This window comes from Diadema setosum, chromosome 14 (assembly GCF_964275005.1).
Source record: "Diadema setosum chromosome 14, eeDiaSeto1, whole genome shotgun sequence".
Classification (NCBI taxonomy): domain Eukaryota; kingdom Metazoa; phylum Echinodermata; class Echinoidea; order Diadematoida; family Diadematidae; genus Diadema; species Diadema setosum.
In genome coordinates this window covers 16,648,496-16,674,732 of record NC_092698.1, presented here as the reverse complement: position 1 = coordinate 16,674,732, position 26,237 = coordinate 16,648,496, and the positions used below count along the sequence as shown (strand labels likewise).

General features: G+C 37.4%; 1 protein-coding gene across 2 annotated transcripts in view; it reads left to right on the top strand.

The window, feature by feature from the left end:
* Nucleotides 1–18,299, top strand: part of LOC140237566 (protein lifeguard 2-like) — a 30,258-nt gene extending 11,959 nt beyond the window's left edge. For both annotated transcript variants that reach the window (XM_072317501.1, XM_072317502.1), the window contains exons 3-12: nt 1,215–1,413; nt 3,489–3,595; nt 5,443–5,507; nt 7,460–7,513; nt 8,688–8,778; nt 10,445–10,482; nt 11,396–11,450; nt 11,894–12,025; nt 14,333–14,380; nt 17,506–18,299. In XM_072317501.1, the coding sequence (XP_072173602.1) occupies nt 1,215–1,413; nt 3,489–3,595; nt 5,443–5,507; nt 7,460–7,513; nt 8,688–8,778; nt 10,445–10,482; nt 11,396–11,450; nt 11,894–12,025; nt 14,333–14,380; nt 17,506–17,652 (936 nt within the window). In that variant the 3' untranslated portion in view covers nt 17,653–18,299. The remainder of the gene's footprint in view (nt 1–1,214; nt 1,414–3,488; nt 3,596–5,442; nt 5,508–7,459; nt 7,514–8,687; nt 8,779–10,444; nt 10,483–11,395; nt 11,451–11,893; nt 12,026–14,332; nt 14,381–17,505) is intronic.
* The last annotated feature ends 7,938 nt before the right edge of the window (nt 18,300–26,237 follow it).

Genomic DNA, 26,237 nt, shown 5'->3' with positions numbered 1-26,237 from the left:
TTTGTAGATATAGTACCAGCAAGATTCCTTCAATAAAAGCTTTTTATCATTCTCAGATACACTATATTGTAGGTTACAAAACTACAAGCTGATCTGATAGAAAGGTATTCATGTAAACTTTCCATGAATGACATGTTGCATTATTATCAGACAGTACTCCAGTCTATTTCCCATGACCTAACCAGCCATCGCAGGCATTTGATTCTTATACATGTAGCTTACATTTAGTTAAAGTTGTTTCTGCTCTGATAAAAACAAAAACAAAAACAGCAGCAACAAAGTTGATACCACTGACTGATTCCTTTGTTACGTTAGCAGTTCTTGATTAACATTAACAAGAATTCCCATCTATTTCATTAAGATTTTTTTTTTTTTTTTTTAACAGGTAAAATTAGCCAGATATTACTGGAGTGTGGGTAAAATCAACTCATTTAAATACTAAAGGAAATGTTGTCTCTCAAATTCCTAACCTCTGCCTTCCCATGCTACCCCCCCCCCCCAAAAAAAAAGCAATAAAATGTGAATGGCACAAACAAAATTAAAAAGTTCAACTACTTCATTACATCAAGTGTGGTACGTAGGCAATCTTCTTGGGTAGACTTGTAAATTCAATACATGTTGAACATGTTACAAGTTGTCTTCAAGCTATAGTCAGTATTGATAGAGAAAGAATAAGCCTGCAGGTAGTCACACAGCAGACTTAGATCTACTGTACATGTGGAATCTGCAAAGTAGGCATTAGACCAGTTTATGACCAATTAATGTTACTTGGTCAATAACCTGTTCAAAGAATATGTGTGACACACCCACCCAAGCACTGTCACTAACGAGTGCCTGGTGCCATCGGGCAGCAGTGCAAGCCAGTTCATGCACAGTCGACGTAAGCGTAATACACAGATTATGCACAGACATCATTTGAAATTGTCTAAAGGGCTGAAAGCGGGATTGATAATGATATTAAACAATTTGTTCAAGTCAAGTTTCACGTGCTGCTTTATGGCTAGAGCTGTGCAACTAACGATACCTTACATGCATTGCTGTCATATGTGTAGAGTTATTGCAACTTTAGGAAGAAATACAAATCTCTCCCTCAGAAACATACATTGTACACATAGCCCTGATCCTGTTCTTAGACTTTGTTTCTTATTCTTTCCTATGCACATAATGTAATATGGTGTAATTAAAAGGTATTTGTATCATTTGCTTTTTACCAGGCCGGATATCCACCACCTGCTGGTCAACCCTACCCTCCTACAGCTGCCCAGCCCTATCCCCCTCCTGCAGGATCCCAGGCCTACCCTCCTGCAGGATCTCAGGCCTACCCACCACCTGCCAACCAGCCCTACCCACCAACCCAGGCTGGCTATCAGGGAGTGCCGCCAGCTACCGCTGCCCCGCCCCCTTCATCCTACGGTGAGTCGTGGATTAGTCACCAGAATGACTCACTCCTGTAAACAGTCCTGTAGTACTAGAGACACAAGTAGTATTAAAAGTCAGTGCTTTGAGACCTGTGAGTCTCTATTAAACAGCCCGTTAATCCCTCATATGTGCTGACCATTCACATGCTACTTGCATAGCAAGCACTGGCTCATTTATCCTCCCACAACTTGCCCTTGATGCAAAAGTAGACAAACTTCTCACATGTAAACAATGCCACAGTCTCACATGAAGACCAGGGGCCAGTTTCATAAAACTTGTCATCAGTGACAAGTTGTCATAGATATGACGAGCTACTGAAATCCTTGCATCTGATTGGCCGAGAGCAAATTTGTCATAGAAATGTGGCAGTTGTCACTGATAACAAGTTTTATGAAATGGGCCCCAGGATGCGCAGTATACAAAATTAGGATTTTACAAAGTGGCATTGACAGTGACTTACATAACTTTTCCATGTGTCAGCAAAGAGCAAGAGAAAGAGAGGGAGAATGATGAAGTAATCAGATGTGCTGATCAGTTATTAAACAAGACATACTACAATGAAAATACAAACATAACCTTTGAATAGTAATTATGTGTTAGACTGAAGGGGTAAATTCTCTGTCATTAATTTTTATGGCTCTGGCCCAAGTCTGCAGCAGGCATTATGTTCCCGGGTTTACTGCCTGTCCGTCCACCCAGATGGCATTAATATGAGTATAGCAGTGCTCTCAAGAGTATTTTTGTTTTCTATAGTACACGCTGTACCTGGCCCTGTTATGCTGTGTATGAAGCGTAGAGGTACTGATATGATATTGTGCAAAATCAAACGACCGTTTCAAAATCAAAGTCTACACTATCAGGTCACAAAAATTAGGCTAAAATATTTTCTGATTATAGATTTCATCTGGTATTAAGTCCAATGATTGTGTTATGATTTGGTTTAATGGATAAAACTCAATTAGATTAGAAAATAAAACTAACTGTGTTTTGTTTGTAGAGAGAGCCTTTGTAGGTTAGTGCTTGGTAAATGGTCGATTTCAGTGAACTTTATGAAAACGTGTGAAGGGCTATGTTCTCATGACACATACTGTACAGTATGATGAAGGCATGAGAAGAGGAGGCATGGCAATGGATTGTACATGGCAGACAAATATCTTGAGTTTCTTCCGATGCATTCAGTGAGCAGTGCTTCATAGAGTACACATACACCATACGACAGTGTAGACATTGTTCAGCATTCAAAAATTTAAACTAACGAATATTTTTAGGGTTAAACGACATTTAAAGTCTGCACTACATATGAATACTGCTCAATATTTATAAAAGAAAGATCCATACAAGTTACAAAAGACAGTAACTTGGCTGTATTTCATTGATGAATACATGCGCTTGACTACACTATAAATGACAAATGTTACCCTCACTGGCAGACATAACACAGCTGTCATGTACACAAATCAAAGCATGCGTGTACTATCATGCCATCTTTCGCTATAGGGACACCTGCTGCAGCTGCACAAAAGGAAGCAAGTGGGAATTCATTTCCTGACTTTTGAGTACTTCCATGTAGCCCACTGATGCTTACACATCATTTTATTTTCCCCTCTCTCTTGTGTTTACACATTCAATCTGAAAGTGTTCTGTCTCAAAATATAAATTTGAACGAATGACCAACATGTTTTACATGCGATGAAACACCGAAGGAGCCCACTGGGAAAGACGGAGAGAATTAACTGGAGGGGGGAAAATATACACTGTACGCATTTACATACCGTACATCATAGATGTATAATCCCTCTTTCCTAGTTCAGCCTGAATGAAGTCACGTAGAATTTTGATGTGAAAACTACAGTGTATATATCATCAAAAGTGTTTGGGGGGGGGGGGGGGGCTGCATATCACACATGCTTTTGAAACAGAAAAAAAAAGTCTCTGCTCATTTACGACCTATTTTTGTAAAGAATCTGTATTTCTGTTCAGTCACCATGTAGTGCTACAAACTTTCCTTTTTAAACTTTCAGCAGCTCAGCTCACGCAAATTGTGACTTTGTTTCAATGTACATGTACAGGAACCAGTGCTCCCACCAGTGGAGGAGGACATGGCGATGAAGAGACAGGATTTGAGGGAGGGCGTGGCTTTAACAACAAGAGTATCCGTGCCGCATTTATCAAGAAAGTAAGTGGAGTGGGTTCATTAGCAGGCAAAGGTTTGAACTTACAGGAGTCATTCATATGTTTTACAATTCTAGTACATAGTACAGTGGTTCCCGTTTTAAAATCAGGAGACAAGTCTTTCTCATGTTCAACCCGTAAACTGCTAAAGGCCATTTCAGTGGCCCTAAGCTACATTTTGTGTCTTTTTCTTTCAAAAATGGGTATTGAAGTGAAAACCCATGTTATACATTGTATATTCAAACACATTTGATTTTTCCAACTAAAGCAGAAAAATTCAAGTTTTATTGTAAAATGACATGTTTCAGCTAAAAATGATGTCAACAGGCACAAAGTACAAATGTACCACAGAAAAATCATTATATGGGACTACACAGTCATTGATGATGTGACTCACAATTGTTCTGCAAATATCTCAGCAGGGAAAAGAGATAAAAACCTGAAATTTCTGTTTTGGTGTCCTAAGATATCAGGGTACAAAATTAGGTAGAAAATTTGGAAAGCCATCTTGGAAGGATTAAAACTTATTGTAAATTTTGATAATCTTTACAACAATTATAGTATTTTTCAATTTGAAAATTTGTGTTTGTCAGAAAATATGAAAATGATATTTGAAATTTAATAAAAGGAACTTTTGTTTAGTAATTAACCCATAAACTAGTTTATTTCATAAAGATTTACTTTTGAAATGGCTGAGATATCCAAAATGAGGTGATTTTTTCCCATTCATGCATTGATTTGACAACGTTCTGGAATGTGTATCTGGACGAAACGATTTCTGATATATCTTTCACATACAAGCTTACGCTCCACACACTTAGCTTGTCAAGACATATAGCTCAATAGTTAAAGGCGCTGTCACTGGTGCCAGAGACATAATGTAAGTTTGCACACATGCAGGTTCGAACCCCACAGGATGAAGAACCAAGGTACATATGTACCTCTATTCTTTTACTTTTTTTTCACTGAAGGTAATGCCACTTTCCTTCATGTAGAAATCGCATTGTCATGTACACACACAATTTCCCTTTGTTTTGTGTTGGAGACTGCATTGCTTCAACTGCTGCAAAATTTTGCAGGCTTGTAGAGTTTGCCAAATTGATCATGTATAATGACGACAAGATGACACATAGCCATCTTGGTTATGAATGCAAATAACAGTCAAAGTTCAATATTCAAAGTCAATATTGGAAAATGCCAATGTTAAAGTAAAGATGACCCTTAAAAGACTTTATCGCCATGTTTCAATTTCTTCATTTCGAAGACCTCTTGGTAAATATTCAGTTAGATAGCTGGTAAAATCGATTTACTCACATACGCAGACACATGCACGATATTTCCATTTGGTTGCATGACAGAAACAATTTGATTTGAATTATAGAACTCAACTTTACAAATGTATCTCAATATATAAGTTCAATTCTCTATACATTACATCCTTTTCTTTGTCGATCAGGTGTGATCGATATCTGATGACCCCCAGCATATCACCTAACTCGTCTTCAAGTGACGAGTTTCATATCTCGTTTATGTTTGATGTTGCAGAGTGAGCATGTAAGTTGTAAAGAGCAAAGACAAAGACAACATATCACAGTCTCAAGCTATTAACTATTTGAAGACTTAGTTATTTACGTGCCAGTTTGCAGAGATTGCTTTAATAGTAGCCATATATCACAGGAGTCTCTGTCACCCCCTTCTTAGTATTGAAAAAACAAAACAAACAAACAAACAAAACAAAACCATTTTCGTCTGGCATGTCCTCTGTAAGTCATGTTACATTGTAGTAATGGGGAATCTAAACAAAGTACTAATCAATCTAACATGATTCTCTCATCTTTCATTTGGTTGCAGGTGTATTTCATCCTGTTCATACAGTTGACCATCACGTTTGGGATTGTGTGCATCTTTTACTACGCGTGAGTATTATTTTAAGGTTGGGCCTCGGTCACTTTTGACATTGTTGTGTCCCGTGAGAAAAAAAAAAGGCTCAAACAGCAGGAAAAAGAGACCTCAGTCATTTTGGCTGTTCTGTTTTGCATATAGTATATGTGACCTGCTACAACAAAAGGATCTTAAAGTCGTTAATGGTTGAGCCGAGAAAATCGAGTTTGAAGTCACATCAAAATTGGTAAAAACAATCGGATTTCTGTTTTTGGCATAATTTTGTAGTCTAATGTTTTGTCTATCATCTGCCGAAATTTCGAAGCTAAATGATCAAAGGAAAGGCAAGAAATCAGCATTTTTCTGGGCCATGATTTTCCGACTTTCAACGTAACAGAAATGTGTCCGAAGATTTGGATTTAGCGCCGCAGCTAGACTCCGCTCCTAGCAACGAGGGAGTGATCTTATTGGTCAGTGCGTGGCATCCTGATTACTGATTGGTCGTGCATAGACTGCTAGCGCTAAGCTTGAATGAACATCGCAGAGGTCGCTAGGAGCATACCTTCTATGACTCAAGCGATCATGATAGCGTCGCATGAAAAACTTTGAAGGCGTTTTTCTCGAAACTCTGAAATCCACAACCACTTGACATGCGCTAATAAAATCATTGATATCTCCGCAACCAAGTACTTTTATGAGTTGTGCTATATATGAAATTAAAGTACAAGAGTAAGGGAATAATATCATGCCATTTTCAGAAAATTGTCCTCCCCCGACTTTCGGATCCTTTTGTTGTAGCGGGTCACATACATGTATGTATGCCTGCACCCCAAAGGGTGCCAAGGCAGTATTATATCTTTCTGTTCTTTTGGGTTTTTTTTTCCATATAAGCAACAGATCAGGGGCCCGTTTCATAAAACTTGTTATCAGTAACAACTGCCACATTTCTATGACAAATTTGCTCTCAGCTAATCAGATGCAAGGATTTCAGTAGCTCGTCACATCTATGACAACTTGTCACTGATGACAATTTTATGAAATGGGCCCCAGGATATCCTACTTGATGCATTAGCCCTTTCTGGTCCAGGGACTTTGGACAGTGTCCATAATGCTACATGGGGTTTTCTGTGCTAATAGCACTTGGAGCACACAAAGGATCAATAGTAATGAAACTCAACAGACTACAATGTAATATATGGTTGACACTTTGGCAGAAGTCTAAAATGAACATGACTTTACACTTTGGATGCATCTTTGGATTCTTCCCAAAAGCACCACTTGACCAGTAATGATGCCATATAGCACTTGAGTTAGAGGTTTAATATAAACACAAAATATGCATTCACATATCAATTGGAATTATATTACAACAGATTGACTTCCATTCTGCATTTCATGCATGAACGATAAATGCAAATTGTAGGCACCAGTCACACGAGGGATCGTAGAAGGAGAAGTCATTAGAGCTGCAAATATCATAAAAGATGACAGCATGTGTACCATGCGTGCTTGGTTAGATAATGTTTTTCCTTGCATTGTACCGGTGTAAGAAGTATAGCTTTAATGAAGTGCTTCAGTTACAGAAACATCAAATCTCATATTCTGTCTAGTTGTTTTCAGTTTGTGTATTTGAGCAATTAACTTGTACTGTGCGGCCAGACGGGATACAAAACTTGATGGCCAAATAAACATACTACTGCACTGCAAGTCTAACACACATGCAGTTTATTCCTACAGTGGATTCATTCACTTTGCTTGAATGTTGTGAAACTTATTTGGTTGTCATGCTATAGCAGCCAACTGTATTGATATTTACAAGCTCAGTGACTGGTGTAAAATGCTGTGTACGTGTACTACGGAAGTCCAGTTCACACTGTCATTCTGTCCTCTCTTTTGTGCCTCCTCTCAATCATAAAGGTAACTTCTGCCTGGTTTGTTTTTTTTCTTATTTTTTTTTTCTTCCCACTTCCTCTGTTCATACCTGCAGTGATCCTGTGCGGAATTTTGTCCAGAGCAACAGTTGGCTATACTGGTGTTCTTAGTAAGTTATCCAATTTTGTATGTATCTTCTAAATACTATTTCTGTGTCTGCAAATCTGTTTTGTTTTGGAATTGACCATATAAAAATCCAGGTATAATAAGACATTTGTAGTGTCAACAGAAAATAAGCAGAACACAAACCATTTACAGTGTTGTATCTATCGTACATACATTGTACATGTACCACAGACATGTGTGGGAAGGACCTATCAGTATCTCCCCCCCCCCCCTTTTCTCCACACAACCTTCTTGGCATATTTGAATATAACATGCATTGTATTGTGTCAGACATGCATTGACATTAACTCTGCTTTAATAATAGTGTAGGTCTATAGCTGGTAGAATGATAAGGAATGATGTATTGAGTTCATCATACTACCAACAGCACTTCCTCATCCACCTGACTGTTTCAAAGAAACACTCAAAGCAAACATTGATAATAATGCCAAGTAAAGATCAATGGTACATATAAATGAACACAAAGTTGTAGATATATCATTATTGTACTAAAAGGGTCTATACTATGTTTGCTCATATTTTGTCTAAATATTTTCTGTATGTTTGCGTGCATGAAGGTAGATTTGTTTTTGTTTTTGTTTTGTTTTTATGCCTCAAAGTGTGCTGAAGCATTATGTTTTTGTATGTTTTGTTTTTCCATCTGCCACTGATCTCATTAATAGGATTTCAACAAAATCCTGTGGTGTTTTGTGATTATTATAGCATGTATGACACATGAAATATATGTGCACTATTTGAATGAAATTTTGGTCTTCCCTCATGTCTAGAGTCCCGGAAATGTGGTCAAGAATGCCTTTTCCTGGCAAGCTCTAATTTTTTATATTAGTGTCCACCGACACTGATATTATGATTTTTAGGGAAGGATAAAAGTGAATGGACAATCTTTATCATAAAGTGATATTGATGAAGGTCAGCATTGAATGTCAGTGCACTTTATCTAGATGTGTATTAAAATTTATAGTCAAACTTCAGCTAAACATGCAAATTATGTATATCCAATCTTGAATGATTTTAGGAAATATGATCTACTATACACTTGTAGATCCATGAAATCTCAGAAGTATTGTGCTTTACTCATGTTTGCATAATCATCATACCTACGTGTAAATAGAAAAGTGCTTACTAATGTGTGTTTTTGTCTTCATTCCAACGTGCAGTGCGGCCTTCATCATAATGTACTTCTCTCTGGTCTGCTGCTCAAATGTGCGAAGGAACTACCCTGGAAATTTGATTGCTCTCATGTTGTTTGTAAGTCTTCTCTACTCTACATGTAGATAATTGTGTGTGGTACACATACACTCTGTAATTTTTCCTTTTCCCCCTACCCTTCCCTATCTCTCTCTCTCTCTCTCTCTATCCCTTATTCTATCCAGAGTGGCTAAGCATAGAGTCTCCATACCGTCAAGTCTCAGCTTATGTTGGAGACCCTTCTGTTTAAGTTCCCTATAAAGCTGTTTATATATATTTTGTCTTGTTTTGTACTAAAAACTAAAAAAAACTAAAAATTGAAAGGCCAAGACATCACCGGCGTCGGCGGGCGGGTCCTATACCTGCTTTGCCGACGGGAACGGCGTAACCCTGCATTTCTCTCGATGCAGGAGTAGGCAGATGACATCATTTCCGGAACCCTGTCCCCTTTCCTTCCGATGTATATATATCATTTTAAATATAAAAATAAATGTAATTAGGTTTTTTGTAAATAATTTAAAGTATTTTAGGTTTTTATAATTAATTTAAGGCATATCTGAATAATTATATTTTTTGGAGCAAATTGCCCACCGGGCAGAGAGCTCCACAATCCAAAAGAACAACAACAACTAAAAACTATGTATGTGTCGATATACTGTTTTGTCATAAATGACTTGTACATAATCATATCTGATGTAACAGAATTAAGCAGAAATAGATCAAATCAAATCAAATCAAATCAAATAATTGTCTTTCAAACTATAGTTCAGGTGGAATTGTTTTAGTTCACTGAATACACAAGTGTGATTGTTTTTGTTTACATTAATGTTTGATCTGTTTGCACATTCTATCCCTTTGTCTATTCCTCTATCATATATCTATCTACCTACACATAGCTGTAATATGTTTGTTAGTATAAGTAGATTGATAGATAGATGGATATGGATAGATATCAAAATGGATAGATACATGCACACCTCCCAACCATTCTCAATTCGGAGGAAAGAATATGAATTTTGACCATTCCCATCTCTTATTTCTCTAGCAATTTCCTATTTTTTTAAAATAATTTTACTTCACTGTCCTATGGAAACTACCCTTTCTTTCCTACTTTTTGAGGCACATTATCCCCATTTTTCAGTGAGAAAAGTTGAGAGGTCTGCACATAGATAGATACAAAGATAGATATCTGAGAAGCTTATCAGTGTGCACAAAGTGGCAGTCACAGCCAAAGATACATGTAGCCCTTCTTTTGTGTATAGTGCTGCAATTGTTCCTTAATGTGTAATAATGTAAAAGGGACCACTGAGGTGCTATAAAGTGCTGTATTGTACCTGAATCAGTGGATTTGTTTTCAATTCCGGACCAATGTACTTGTAGTTGGCGTGGTAACTGCCATTTTTGTTTACAACAGTTTGTCAACATTGTGGAATGCCCATGCAGTGGACATTCCAGTACAATACAGATGGAATAAAGCTACAAGGCAATTGGTACCCATTGCCATTGGGCTTTTGGGCATTGAAGGAAACATGATTAAAATCAGTGAAATAGATTAAATAGATGGCAGGAAAAAAGAAATCATTTCATTACAAAACAAATGGTACATGTACTTTCTGCTACTGTTGAATCTTTGAATGAGTATTGAAAGGAAACAGTGATTAAAAAAAAGATTAGACTATTGCAATAATTTTGATTTCTTGTTTGTATTCCTCTTGAATTTGTATAGACTCTCTGTCTATCGTACATGACGGGCACCATTGCCAGGTGAGTTCACTGTGAAATCATCACAGAAAATTCTTGCAAGGCAAACACCACTTTTAAGAGCAGAATTTACAGTGGAACTTTCCATTATTATGTAAAATGATGATTTGTGGCACATTTGAGAAAGTCAGGATTTGCACCGATGACGAAAGGTGAATAAATGTATGAATGCAATGTTCCCTGCAAAGTCTGACAAAGTCAGACGCAAGACAACAAGCTACTCTTGGTGGCATTTTGTTGCATGTTTTTGACTCATCAAGTCCTAGGCAGATTGCGACAGAAAATATACTCTTCTCGATGAATAGGCTTAGCTCTGAATTTCATGGCATATCTTGTATCAGAGAAAGATTAGATTTGATTTGTTACTTTACTTCAGTCTGTACAAAATCAGGAAGAAATTCACCAAAAAGTTGCCAATTTGAGGTAAAAAACAGGAAAATGAGTTGTCTCTAATGCGTTGCCAATTTCAGAATCAGTTATGAATTTAGCAAATTGGATTCTTTTGAAAGTTATGCAAACAATTTTGAATTGACAACAAAGGGTCCTAATGATTTTTTTTTTTACTCTACCATATGAAATCCTAACAACGGATAAGTAAAAATTGCAATAAAATGATGCAACACTTAACCCATTCCACACTAAATTCTGAAATCCCCACATACTTATACATAGGCCACCAGGTTCCTGTATGGAACAGACTAATTTGTCTTAGTCATGTGACTGTTACTCCAGAATGCTTGACCTCTCTTACTCCATGTTAATTATTGTCATAATTATAAAAGAGAGAAACAGTGCGGCCAGTCCTTGTTACATCCGGAATGTGTCTAAACGCATTCCTTGAAGCTGTGGTGTGTACAGTCCCTGTGTGTCCGTCTTTTAGGCATTCATTGCAACTTGTATCATTCATTCATTTCAGCTACTACTACTACGGTGGTGGGAACATCGTTTTGATCGCCATGGGCATCTGTGCTGTAAGTGTGTGTTGAATCTTTACTCATGGATCCTCACTGTTTTATGTACTGCTTCTTTTTTTTTTCGTCAAGGACCGACAGCCTCCTCCCCCCCCCCCCCCCAAAAAAAAAAGAAGAAGAAAGAAATACACTGTAGATAAAAATTGAGTGTCATTGCCTCTGACCTCCACATATGTATTTTAAAGAGGTCCAGATTAGCTCACCGCATACTCCTAAGAAAATTTCAACTCAAGTTGTATTCATGATGAAACATGTCATAAAGGGGCCTGTTGTTTGCTTGCATTTATCAACTTTTGGACTTGTACAAATATATGTTAGATTTTTTATCTTAGAATGATAAACCTACCTAGTATTTTTGCAATTTTTTTCCTCGTTTATAGTTACATCTAGTAACTTTATTTGTTTGTTTGTTTGTTTGTTTTTTCTGGACTTTGCCATTGAAGGGGATCACCCTTGGTGTGTCACTGTTCGCCATCCAGACGCGATTTGACTTCACGACCTGTGGAGGATTCCTCTTCATCTTCAGTCTCTCCCTCTTCCTTTTTGGCTTCATTGCCATCTTCACATACAGCAGGGTGAGTTCCCAAACACCCAAGGGAGGGGCTCCCTCTTGCCCTCTTAAAGGGATTGTATAGTTGTGGTTGAGACTTAACTTCAGGTTTCTAAAATTTTTGATGAGATAATGATAATCCTCTTATGAAATATGAAAGAGCATGTAATTCCATGAGGAATTCAACATTTTATTTGATGAAAATTGTTTGTTTATATTCATTCATTTATATATTTATTAATTTAGTTAGTTAGTTTGTTAGTAAGTAAGTTAGTTCATTAGTTAATTAGTTAAATAGATACTAAGTTATGTATTTATTCGTTTTATTTGTTTATTTATTTACTAGTTAGTCATTAATTCATTTTTGATTTATTTGTATTGAAAAATTATTTATTCATTCTTCTTATTTATTTATTAATTCGTTCTTTTGTTTGTTCATATGGATGGAGTCAAAAGTCCTAGCAGAATCTTCATCAGAGGCAAAATGAAAAACATGTAGGGAAAGCAATCACATAGAATATAATGGACGACACACAACAAGCACAGTCAGGGGATGGCTAGGGACAGATAACAATGAAAACAAAAGGGGTGGGTTAGAAGTCAAAGTTAGGGAGCCAAAATTGGTGAGGGAGGGGGATTAAAGCAAGGGGGGTGAACAGACAAAAGGCAGAGGTGGGCCAGTGACGACCATAGGGATCATAGGGGGCAACCTGTGAAGGATAAAGATGAATAGGGAGGCAAGATCAAAGGAGATAAGGAATAACAGGAGAATAAAAAGATATGAAAAGTGTTAAATAGCCACAGCATAAAGTGAAGGGTAGAGGGGGCTGAACAAGCAGCAAGCCCTAAACCTGGTGTATAAAGACGTGGCAAAAAAAAAGAATAATGATAAATAGATAAATAAAATAAAAGTGAGAGCCATCCAATAAATGCAAAGTACAAAGCATATCTACTTTTTATATATAAAATTTGTTAATTCAATTATTATTATATTAATTCATTCATTTACTTATATATGTATCTTTTTCCTAAATTGGGAGTGTTTTTTTGTTGTTTTTTTTGTCATTAGGGTTACAAACAAACCTGTCTTAGTGGCCACCTGCTTATAGCAGTCACTGAAAAATCCCCTGCACAAAATTGCCTTATAATAGACCCTTTAAAGAGTGGTCACCTTCCTCACGGGGCCAGTGGCCACTCATTTTGTATCCCGTGGTGAATATCGAACTGCATATAGCAGCCCCAAAGCCATGAGTATGTTGGCTTTTGCGCTTATTGCATGAATTCTACAGAGTTCTAGCTCAGTCACAATCACACAGACATGATTGGCAAACGCAGCTCTTCGCTGTGAAAAGCCGTCTTACCAGTCACTTCAGTATATCAGGACTTCAGTAATGCCACCCTGAATAGATGCTTTAGTGAAATTCACAATGGCCATGACCTGTCTATAGTGGCCACTTGTCTGTTCGTCGTCATTTTCGTTGTTTCTCTTGAGTGGCCGCTATAGACATGTTTGACTGTATTTGCTCAAACCCAGTGAGCTTTCGTATGCTCAGCATTTTCATTTTCATTGGTAAATAACAACACACTGAGATACCTCCCCCCATATGACATATCATGTTTGGATTAGTTTTTTTTTTTTCTCTTTTTTTTCCCCCTCATGATTATCATTATTTCTTTCTTTCTTTTTTGGACACATCTTGGGTTGCACCACCAAGAACCCTCTGTCACAACTCTGTGTTTGGTGTATGTTCAAGTGTTTTGATGAGTCTCCACGCGATACTATGCACTCTTTACCAGATTCAGTGCTTTTTGATGCGTAACATGAAGTCATGATAGATAACATGATTGCAGAGTAAGGGAATATATCCACGTGACATACAGTGGTCATGGAAAGTTTATTCTAGCCAAATATTGTTCGATAATATGCACCAACCGCAGCGCTCAACATCAGCAGTGGCTTGGGGCCACTAAGAATTGATGTCAGGCCACCAAATTTCGAAAAAGAAAAAAATCTTTTGGTGGCCCGATGGATCAGGCACTTAGGATTAAAAATGGGTTGTTATGTTTGTGTTTATTTCAGGCCTTTACATTTCTTTTGTGGGCCACCAAAACTTCAGATTTAAAGGTTTTAGTGGCCTGTATGGGTCACAAGAGAAAATGGTTTGTGTCGAGTCCTGACCTACAATGTACCTGGTACTTTTGACTTCAGTACTGATTGTAGGTGTTTGGTGAGGGGGAAGGGTGGAATGGGGGAAGGGCTATGTAAAAATATACACATATACTTATACACACACTATAATGACTTTTTTTTTTAAACTCTGTTCTTCCACAGATTCTCTACACTGTGTATGCCTGGCTTGCTGCTGTTCTCTTCTGTTTGGTAAGTATTACATTCACAACAAATTCACAACAAGATATTACTGATGAAAATATTATTAGATCAAAAGCACAATACCTCTGATGAACACCAGCCCCAAGAAGTCAAACTAGGACACTGGGAATTCTCTTTTATCCTGGATCTGCCCCAAAAGATGCCTGAGGCATTTTGTTTTGGGGATTTTCTGTTTGTCCATCCGTCCCACATCTTGTTATTGGAACTTTAGAAAACCTCTGCATGGATCTGCTTGATACAACTGGCCAGGATAATGTATGCTACTTTAGATGTACTGTATAGAAGTGCTGACCATATCATATAGGAATACACAGTGGTAATGGTAATTTGCAATCTTACATAATCACAGTGCATGTAACTTCATTTTGATATTTTATTCAATAGTAGTTTTTTATGCCTCCGCCACGAAGTGGTGCCGGAGGCATTATGTTTTCGGGTTGTCCGTCCGTCCTTCCGTCCGTCCGTAATGAATTTTGTGGCAAGCGTAACTAAAAAACCTTTAGAGGTATCCTAATGAAACTTGGCATGTATATGTATTAGGGGGTGAAGTTGTGCCTATCAACTTTTGGGTGCGCATGCTCAAGGTCAAAAGGTCAAGGTCAAATACATTAAATTTCACTATTTCCTTCATATCTATGCATTGCCTGAAGATATTTTCTTGAAACTTAGTGTATACATGTATTACCCAATTAAGATTCTCTTGTGAAAGTTTGGGTCATGAGGTCAAAGGTTAAAGGTTAAAAACTCAAGTAAAAATGTTGAAATTTCACTTTTTTCTCCGTATCTTGGAAATTGTTCGAGGTATCTTCATGGAACATAGTATATAAGCATGTACTGACAGGCAGTGGTTATCTAGGGAATTTAGGTTTCATGGGGTCAAAGGTCAAGGGCAACACTTCAGAATTTCACTATTTCCCTCATATTTATGCAATGCCAGCAGGATTATTTTTTTTTTACACTTGGTGTGTGCATGTATAACCCAATAGAGATTCTCTGTTAAGTTTTTTTTTTCTTTTTTTTTTCTCAAAGGTCAAAAGGTCAAAGATCAAGTGAAAGTGCTGAACTTACTGTTTCCTCCATATCTAGGAAATGGTTCAAGTTATCTTGAAACTCACTACATATTTATGCATGTTCTGCCTGGCAGTTATTATCTTAATATGAATTTAGGGGTCAAAGGCCAGATGAAAATGGCAACAATTTACTATTCAATACAGAAATAGCACTTTTTCTCCATACCTTGAAAATTACACAGTGCATAAACTTATGAATGGATCAAAGTCAAGTTAAAGTTCTTAAATCTCCAAATACATGCTCTCCTATTCATCCAATTAAACCTAGGTCAAGGAAAGTGAACATTCAACACATTTGTGACAAACTTGTTATCTTAGTGTTTTGCCAAGTTTGTGAAAATGTGATCACACATTGTCCACATATACTATAGACCTATTAGGAGAACCATGCATTATGGCGGAGGCATACCAGTCGCCATAGCGACATTTCTAATTTTTTTTTTTTTTAGTTTTTGTTTTTTTCCTGTCAGTCACTATTCCTCTTTTCATTATACAGTAGGAACTTGATTATCTGACTACATCAGGACTGAAGGGCGTATGGATAAACTATTTGACCAGATAAGAGTGATATGCTTAAATACAGCACTTTATAGCATTTCATGCTAGGGGTATGATACACATGTTAGTACCAAAACCTGCATGGCATTGTCATATTTCGTTCTTCTGAATTTGATACGGAAATAAAACGAAATGTAAGCAAAATACCCCCTCATGTATTGTTTGATTGATATTGGCCAACAGTGAGATCGATACTGCGTCTCATCATTTAAAGGGGATGGCTAGTGTGATGGAGAACACCATTGTGAAACCAGGGTGGGGTAATAAAAGTTGTCCATCCGGGACACAAGAGTTGGAGTTGGCAAACATGGCGTGAACAGCTGTAGTCATTCGGTGCTGGTCCAAGAATGTTTTGTCGGTGTATGACTGATATTTTGTCGGTGCATGACGTGTGATTCGTTGGTGCATGACAGCTAGTAACTGATCAGTGGGAATCAGTGGGAATGCTGGGGAATGATTGTTCCAATTCTTGTGGATTCATTTAAGAGTACATTATATATCTATTGTTGTGTGAAAATTATTTGCTTCAGAACGGTCTCATAGTCAAGTAATGTGCAGTTTAATGCCCCATCACTGTACAGGCATGCTAGCCTGGAACCATTAAACTGCACAGTACTCAAGTATGAGACCATTCTGAAGCAAATGATTTTCACACAACAATAGATATATACTGTACTCTTAAATGAGCCCCACAAGAATTGGAACAATCATCCCCCAGCATTCCCACTGATTCCCACTGATCAGTTACCCATCCCCTTTAACTGCCGCTGGATTGTACTGTGCCACTGCGGCATCTGTCTGTCCGTTGTCCGTCCGTCGTCCGTTCATAACACTACAAAAACTTGAATAACTCTCTACGGAGGGTTTCAATTTCAATTGGAGGGAAAAGTGGTTGTACAAAGTTACACATTTTACCAAACAGAGGTCACCTCAAGGTCAAGTGTTGCAGGCAGGGGTCAATGAACTATAGGGCCCAATGTTCAGCTTTTACGACACATTTCGATTATGGCTCATAACTTTTGATGTATATGTCCGTTTGTGACCAAACTTAGGTGGTAGATGTCCCTTGGGGAGTTGAAGGTCACCACCAGGTTAAAGGTCATAGGCAGGGTCAATAAACTTCTGGGAGTTAGAGAAACATTAATTTCTTCTACGCGAATGGGCGAGACATATTTTGGCACTTGCCTTGTTTTGAGTGAGATTTGGCACTGAAAATACAGGGATACATAAGAAAAAAATATCAGCCAGTTGACGTCCTAGGCTAACGAGAGAATCTGGATAATCGATGGCCCGATGATCGAGGTCCTACTCTAGTAACAACAATAAGTATAACAATATAGCAAGTATAAGAATATACGTTCATAATTATGTATAAATGTATTTCAAGCCACATGAGGATTTAAAACTCAAATTACATATGTGCACCTATCCAGAGTGTCACTGCATTCTCCTCCACAACCTGTCTTTTGTTTAAACTTGTTACAGTTCCTGGCGTACGACACTCAGCTCCTTATTGGAGGCCGCCGCTACGAGCTGAGCCCAGAGGAATACATCTACGGCGCCCTCAATCTCTACGTGGACATCGTCTACATATTCCTCATCGTCCTGTCCCTATTCGGAGGGGGCAAGTGATCTTTGACCCCCAAAGAGCAAACGAGAGAGAAGATGATATCATGTGGTCAGAATGATGAGCAGTGACCAGAAATTCTACTCGCAGCAATGTGGCTATGAATCAGCTGACGTAGTGATCATCATGTCATTTATAAAGCATGTTTAATAATCCTATTTCATGAACAAATATAATATTTTCATATGTCAAATATGTAGAACTTGTACGATGTCCTATGTAACCTTATCTAGTTTGGATCATCAACGGTGATTGATGGGCAGGGTTCGAGTTATGAAAAAGAAAAGCCAGCGACCAAGAGAAATTGGTATTTGCAAAATAGTCACTTAATCCAATAGCACTGAACGATTGCCTTCGTGCATTATCAATCTTTGATGCCAAGTTTAGGGTTTGTTTTATTTCCCTCTTTAATGTAAGCACCTGAGAATGCTTTGATATGTTGCCATGGCATTGCTTTTACGTAGCATTTGAATACACACGTGACACTTTTCATTGTAAGCAGATATGCCCTGAATAAATCAGACTTACAGAGGGAGGGAGGTACATGTAACACTCAAAGGTTTAAGGATTTACGACGGGAAGCACAAATATGAGGTAAAGGCAATATAAGTATTGCTTGTATGCAGAGAAGCAGACACACATATATCTGGTGCGTATACAATGTAGATGACACTGCAGTGTCGGTGTGAGCTGTAATAAATTTTGTCTAATTATGCAATCATGTGGATGCTCCATTAAATGTTTTAAACTTTTATTTGCTAGATACAAATTCACTGCTCCTCACATTGCATTTCAGTGTTTTAACTCACTTGACATTTGTTGCCATTTTGACGAAAATCGTTCACAGAGTTGTGATGATTCATTTGCTTTTTGCAGAGATTGTGTCATGACGTTGCCATCGTCCACATGACATGCCAGAAAAGAATGGAAAAATTCAGTTAAATATTCAACAGCATAATTTGTAAAATGTCTCGCAGACACATGAATACAAGTGAAAATTAAAGCAGTGCATTAGATGTCAATAGTACTGCAGTTAAAACCATGGTTTTGAAGTCGAACAAATGCTTCATCATAGTACTCTACCTTAGCTGCATATTTCCATGCTTTGCAGAGGGGTTTTTAGCTTGCAGGTAGAGGGACATTTAATCTGTTGCCTTTGGGAGTTTTATATGCTGAATACCGAATCTGCAGAGTTTCCATATTGTGGAGGCTACGGGTTAAGAGATCTTTTGAAGTGTCTTTCATATTGCCTCACATTACAAGTCAAAATCTTAGGCTGCTTTACAAGTTACGAGTAGATTTCATCACTTACATTCACATATTGGCCAGACTAAACTATGTTTGTGTGTAGGTGTGTATGTCTGTATTCAGCTCAATACTCTCATGCACTCTCATCACGCATTTAGTTGTATCTTAGATTCGTACGGAAATGTTATAATAGGTATTATAAAGTAAGTATGTAGTGTGACATGGCTAATGTGGAGTGTCACATGATTACAGTTAGTTCCCCAAAGTATACCTTACAGCCAGTAAGGTACTGTGAGACTTATGCTTTGATGTGATGTAGAGGCTTCAGAAGATATTAAGATCATTTATATTGACATTTCCAGTTTTGTTTCACTCGGCATGTATTGCAGTATGCATTCATTGTAGCCATTTGTGTTGTCAAAATAATAATAATGCCAGTTTATACTGTTTCATATCAATGAAAATCAAAATGTAAAAAGTATGTTTCTTCACTTATTTACATCGCACTTTGTATTTTTAGGCTGATGGGCAGTTTATATTAAGATTGCACACAAGGACTGTTTTCAATTTGAAAGTCACATTTTGTTGTACTGACTGGCAAGATGTCTACCTTTTAAGTTGATGTAATGACACTGATATTTGTAATTGTGCCCACTGGTACCCTCACTCTCCTATAATTGTTTGTTTGTTTTCTAAACCAAAGCATTCTGGTTCCATTCGAGTACTAGTTTGGTCAGTGTCCACTACCTGTATTGGATTACAGTGATAGACTTATCTGTGATTACTCAGTAACAATATATGTATGATGTATGTTACCAGTCCAAGGCCCCATTTTATCAAAAGATATAATGGATTATGAATGTCCTTACCACACAGGCTGCCATAGACTTACTATAGAAATCAACTATATAATCAAATATAGCTCTTCATAAAACAAGGCCTAAGAAGATTCATTTGTACATTCAGCATTAGTTGGTATTTCCATCAAAATCATTAATAAGTATACTTCTTCTGTCAGTGTACTTCATCGATATGATTCACAGTGCACTTAGCAATATCTTTGTATGAAGAGATGGTCGCTTGGAAATTATCTTTGGTATTACGTGATATCTGTGGGGTGTGGTGATCATTGATTTAATTCAAACCATGAATAGATATGAAACAATTTAGGGTATGTGGCAACATTACATCACTTCATTTGCTTAGCTGTGTCTTGTGCCATGCTATCTTCAGTTACGTATAATAATTATGTTTTTTAAGTGTCGTTGTGGCAATGTACATATATATGAATATATATTTAGCTATGAGTATAGTTGTACTAGTATTTGTGTTTTGTATTTGTAAAGTCAGTGAAAAGAGAGCTGTTTATTTTATTTGCATGCTTGCACAAAAAAGAAATAACAAATTGCATTGTAGTTCATTTATACAGAGGCTGTTTATGATGTGAATGAAGGCTAGCATATAAAGTAAGCAATGTTGGGTGAAGTTGAAGTCAGTTATTCCTTGTAGTGTCAGTGTATTGAGACAGCTGCTTTGATTACCCTAGAAAATACCTCATGAATGCTCATACTTTATAGTTCCAAAGTGACTGCTAAAGGCACACAATTGTACACAAAGTAGCTTTTATTGTGACAGTTGTTGCGGATAGGCCGAGGGGAAGATGGTTGTACTGTTTGGTTACCACACGCAGCTGGTCATTTTTATTTTTTCACCAAAAAGAAAATGGAAACATGAAGTAATAACAAGTAACAGAGGAGGAACAGTGCATTGTCAGCTGAGCATGGCAAAATGAATGAATGTTTCTCTGCACACGGAGAAGCATATAAGAGGACCGTGGAACATTTTATAGTTGGGGAGGGAAAGTGCTTGTGGTTGGTTGAGTTAATCAAGGGGTTCAATGCTCCTTATCCCTCTTCGACAGGAAGAAACTTGGGCTGGAGCCCTCTGATTTCATCGGTTTTTCTTGCATTTCTTTATTTTTCTTTTCTTTTTTTAAGAGCCAAAGTGTAGAGCAGCTGCCACAGCCCCCTTGGTCCATGGCTTGTGTACTTCTGTGTTTCAAAAGATACTTCAGACTTTGCATTGCATTTTGCTCTAAAAAGGTGACAAGTGAATTAGAATAAGCATTGGTTATGAAACTGTATCTGTTTATAAAAATTGGCTATTGGTAGGATATCTATGTACAAATGACAGTGCGTTTTACAGCATCACGCATGAGAACCTGATGCTGAAGCAACTCAAAGGTTTTCAGTTTCACCAGACGGCGGTGCACATGACTGTGTGAGAACAAAGCGGAAGGAGAGACGGAGCTAAAGAGCTCTATAGCAAGTGGGGCAGGCATGAGGTTGCAGAGAAATGTTGGGGGTGGGATTGCCGATGGAGTATGGAATGGCACGATGGTAGTTGTGTGTATTTTAGTTCAAATGTGTGCCATAGAGTGTTGCCATTTAAGAGACTTGCTAGAGGGTTAAAAAAATATATAAATACAAAGCTATGTCCATGTTTGCCACACCTTTGCTTTATCGACTACTTCCATTAGGACATTCAAATATCTATGAGAAGAGAAGAAAAGAAAACGTCCCTTTAGATCATACGCAGTTGTTTTTTTTTTTTTTTCTCTGTAAACCCTATTCCTCTTTGGTATCTTCATGTTTCATTATTGTGCAATGGAATTTTATAATGAAATTTATCAAACTATTGTTGTTTTTTGTATTTTTTCCTCTTTCAAGTACCGTGGCAGTCTACAAACAGCTGAATGGAGACTCTTTGATTAAGTCTTGTACGGTTTAGGTTCTTTGGTTTTCAATGTGTTACCCTTTATACGAATGTGCCGTGTTGAGTTGGAGAAATGTACAAGGGATGATAAATTCTGTGGTCTTATATTGAGTTGAATAAATATGGTTGTACGTGGTGCATGTATAGTCATCAAAAACTCGAGTCGTACACAATTGTCATTATTCATTGTATACCAGATGTAAGTGCTGATGATGCGACTTGTCTGTGTACTCGCTGCTTTATGTAAACGTAGAGTGTATTACTGTATTATACTGTATACTCTCAAATACCCCCCAAACGATGAATACAACTGTATACAACCGTAGAAGGAGTAACGAGTGTTTACCTTTCAACATACATGTATTTTTTTTTTGTTTTGTTTTTTTTTGGTAATCGTAATCAAACGTACCTAACACGCACTTGATAAGCGCAAGTGGCAATTTCTGGTGATTGCCACTTAGCATAGTGTGGTATGCATACTGAACTATTTACTAACGTAGTAAATCGCTGGGTCTGTTCATTTAGTCGTGTTTTTTATTTAGTTATCGTGTATATCAATTTATATATATATATATATATATATATATATATATATATATATATATATATATATTTTTTTTTTTTTTTTTTTTTTTTTTTGGCTGTCGATGATGGTAGTGGTGATGATGATAACCTTTCAAAACACAGCAGGTCTTCTCGCTATAGGTCGTGCATTCTGTCAACCTCAGCTTTACGGATTTCTTCTGCATTCCTTACCTTAAATAGTTTGAAAATGAAGTGAAAGCGTGGAATTAATCGACAGTCTGCAATTTACCGCAATATTTGTTACTGATTCCACTGTGCGTGTCTGTCACGGAGGGAGGGTGAATGTGGGTAATGTGGTTTTATTTTACTAACGTCTATCTCAATCAAGTCCGGAAACGATTGGACTTGACCTCGAAAATCGACAACATGCGTTTTCGTAGAAGGACAGTGTGGCTCACCCTGTGCTACACATGTTCCTCATAATAGAAGAGTATTCACTCTTACTGTTTGGCGGAGGCGGAGGAGGTTGAAGAAGCGTGACAGGACCTATAAGGCACCCCCCCCCCCCCACACACACACACCTCACATAGGATCTCGATCTCTCTCTATTCTCGCTGTCCCTCTACGCAATACATTGTACTGTACTTACACCATGAATCACTATGTGGAGGTAGGGATAGAACAGGGGGAGGGGTACATCGAATGAACTGAATCGCTTCATAGCAAAGGCCACTTTAAATTCTGTGCTAAGTTAGCGCGATGTTACTTAAGAGACTCCGGCCTTCATAGTCCGTTTGCTTCAATACCCTTGACACCGCTTCATCGACTGCCATGTTTCATTAGCACAATCTCACTATTTATTTTTCACTCACATTCACCTTGAATCTGCTGGATGAGTAACTCTTGATGACTTTTCTTTTTTCTTTCTTTCTTTCTTTCATTATTATTTTTTTTCCCGCCGCCAAAACAAACTTTGCGAGCATGATTGACGTTTATGATTCGAGACCGTTATTCGCTGGATGTTTGATCAAGCGCAATAAATGCTGAATATGCCTCAGCTATTATACAAACCGCATACGTTTCTTTCTCTTTTGTAAACAGTAATTACGAAGGTTCACGAGGGCATTTCAGATAATTGGAATCTTCTCATGATGGCAGTTAACATTCATGCTAGTTTTCTCACTTGTTTCAAGGTTATTTCCCCCCCCATTTTATTCATAAGAGTAATCATGCATTGCATTTTTCACTGATACCACCCCTAAGAAAAAAGGGACAGATTGTGAGATGATAATTAGGTTGTAGTATTTAGCATTGAATAAGTAATACTCGCATAAGCAGGAAAACGAGCGTCACTATATGGCAGCACTGATAACACAAAGATATTTGTCGGAGACAATAGGTTTGATATTATTTCGATTAATTTGAGTCGGCATCAAAACATTATGAGCAATGGAGGAGCGAGATAAAGGGATGGTATAGTTTTGGTTAAGATACGGCTTCAGGTTTCCAACTTTGTATGAGATAATGAGAAACCTCTAATGAAATATGAAAAAGCATGTAATTCTAAGAGGGATTCAAAGTTCATTTGATGAAAATCGGTTTTAAATGGCTGCGATATAAAAACAAAACAAACAAACAAAGGGATCTTAATAAAAGGTAGGACCCACCTGTATGATCTGTAGCATGGTTTCTTAGTATCTCGCCGCAAAAAGTTAAATGCTCAATCCTCATCTCAACCAATACTATACCACAGATTTAAAGGTACGAATCAAGCACAAACTACATTGTGAAATTGTCGTCGAAGCATTGGCAAGGTATCGATTCACACTACGGCTGGTGGGGAGAGTAAAAGGCAGTCCTTGCGTGACGCGTTTTCTTAACAATCATTATCACTAGCATGACCTGTGCAATATTTAGTCTTTTCTCATTGAAAAGGTTATTTCCAATTTCCATCAACTCAATTAAGTCCAAATCAATTTTTGTTTACGCATGTCGACTTCAAAAGCAGAATGATGGTCGCAATTTTAGCCAAAATGTAACCATACCAATGTTCCTGATCGTTATATCTGTGAACTAATTCGTGCAAGAACGATTTCCCCTGTGTTTTGCATAATACCTCCAAGTTCATTATCATAATTAGTTACTTTGCAAAGATTATAAGCTAGGCCTTTTCCCAAAAATGTTGAATTTCAGTCCAGGTCTTAGTGGAGGATAAAAATCGTATCATAACCGAAAAAAAGGAGGGGGATGTATTTAAATAAGCAATGATAATGATTAATCATTAATCGTTATCAAGGCAACGACACGAACCACAATAACAGTCACATGAAATAGAATTACCTTATATCTTGCCTTATAGAAATGAGGGATATAATAACCATGAAGTTCAAAGACGTATATTATGTAAAGAATTCTCTGTAACGGCCGGTTTTATGGTCATGAGGTGCTCATTACCGCTGTTAATGGTTGCGGTTCAGTGTTGGAGTTTGCCTGGACAAAGGCTAGAGTTTGCTTGGTCCGTAAGCAAACTTCGCGAAAGAAGACTTTGGTACGATTAATTGTCGTTGTTTTGTCATCTGTTTTCAAACGCATTTAACCCATCAATGGAAACAAAAGCATTTATTGATCCTTTGGGATCATTGGTAGAACGCGGTATTGTATTATTTCGATCCGTTGCTCAATATTTCGAATTGGTTTGTACCACACTGTCAGTGGTTATACTTCGCGCATCCTGTGCTAATATGATTATGATGTCTTTAGACGTTGAGGGCTCACTTTAAATTGACACGCTCTGCTTTTCGTGGAACACGCTCACGTCATGCCTGTATGCACGAGATCTCGTGTTTTCACTCATTCCAAAACCACCGCTAAACCCGGTGAACTCATCGCGCATCCTAAAACAAACACTCAGGTGTTCATCTTAGGGGAAGTCTTTCATTGGGAGGTTAAGGAGAGGGGAAATTGTGTGCCACTTTTATGTAGATTTCTAGTGAAAGTACCTTAAATAAAAAAAAAGAAACAACAACAAATAAACAAACTCTATGCCTTCATCACTGCCAAGCAAGGCTATGATGGCGGATTTCAGTTAAAACAAATAAAAACATTATATCAACAACACTCTTTCATTTTCATTTCATCAAAGACAGCAAGCAATATATAGGCCTACACATAGCATACACTTCATGTATTGTGATATTAAGCGGCAGGTCAATGGTTTTGTCATGTTTGATTTCTACTTTGCATCCTTCAACCTCGCCATACGGTATGGAGTAATTTTTGACTTTCGAATTATCTCGAGTAAAAGTCGCAATCACATGAACATAAACACCCACATAAAGCACACACACACCACTCATATATATATATATGTATATATGAAGAGTTTGTTTGCAAAAACCGATAAGTCCATGTTTGCCAAACGGAGATATTTGCGATTAAAGGTCAAGAAAAATAAAGAGAATAATAAGAAAATTGTTGCTTCTTTTGACCATAACTTAAAAAATGTACCTTTATATGTAGTGACAAATATATCATTAAAAAGGTATTATTTTGTACTTTATGACAGAGACCGTACTTCAAAATCTTCAAAAATGGACTTATCGGTTTTTGCAAACAAACTCTTCATATATATATATATATATATATATATACATATATATATATATATATATATATATATATATATAATTGTTTCGTTCTGGGTTTTTTTTTTTTTTTTTCATCGTTTCCATTTGGAGAGGTTCCATGGTTTGGTGTTATCAAGGAGGTACTACCTAGTACCTCCTTGGTGTAATTGACCTGCTGTGATGTGCATTTTTCACCCCAGACGACAGCGCAGAGGGAGATCGGCAGAGAACTCTCTGTCATCTACCAGCAGAGCCCAAACCAGAGGGAACAGTAGGAGAGACGAGATTCCAGAATTACCCATCTTCATTCTCTTCACGGTATCTCTCCAAGCAGTTCGAGTAAATTCCACGACTTCGGGATTGCAGTACTTCAACAGCATTGCTAAAACATAGGTCAAAGTATACCCCTACTTACC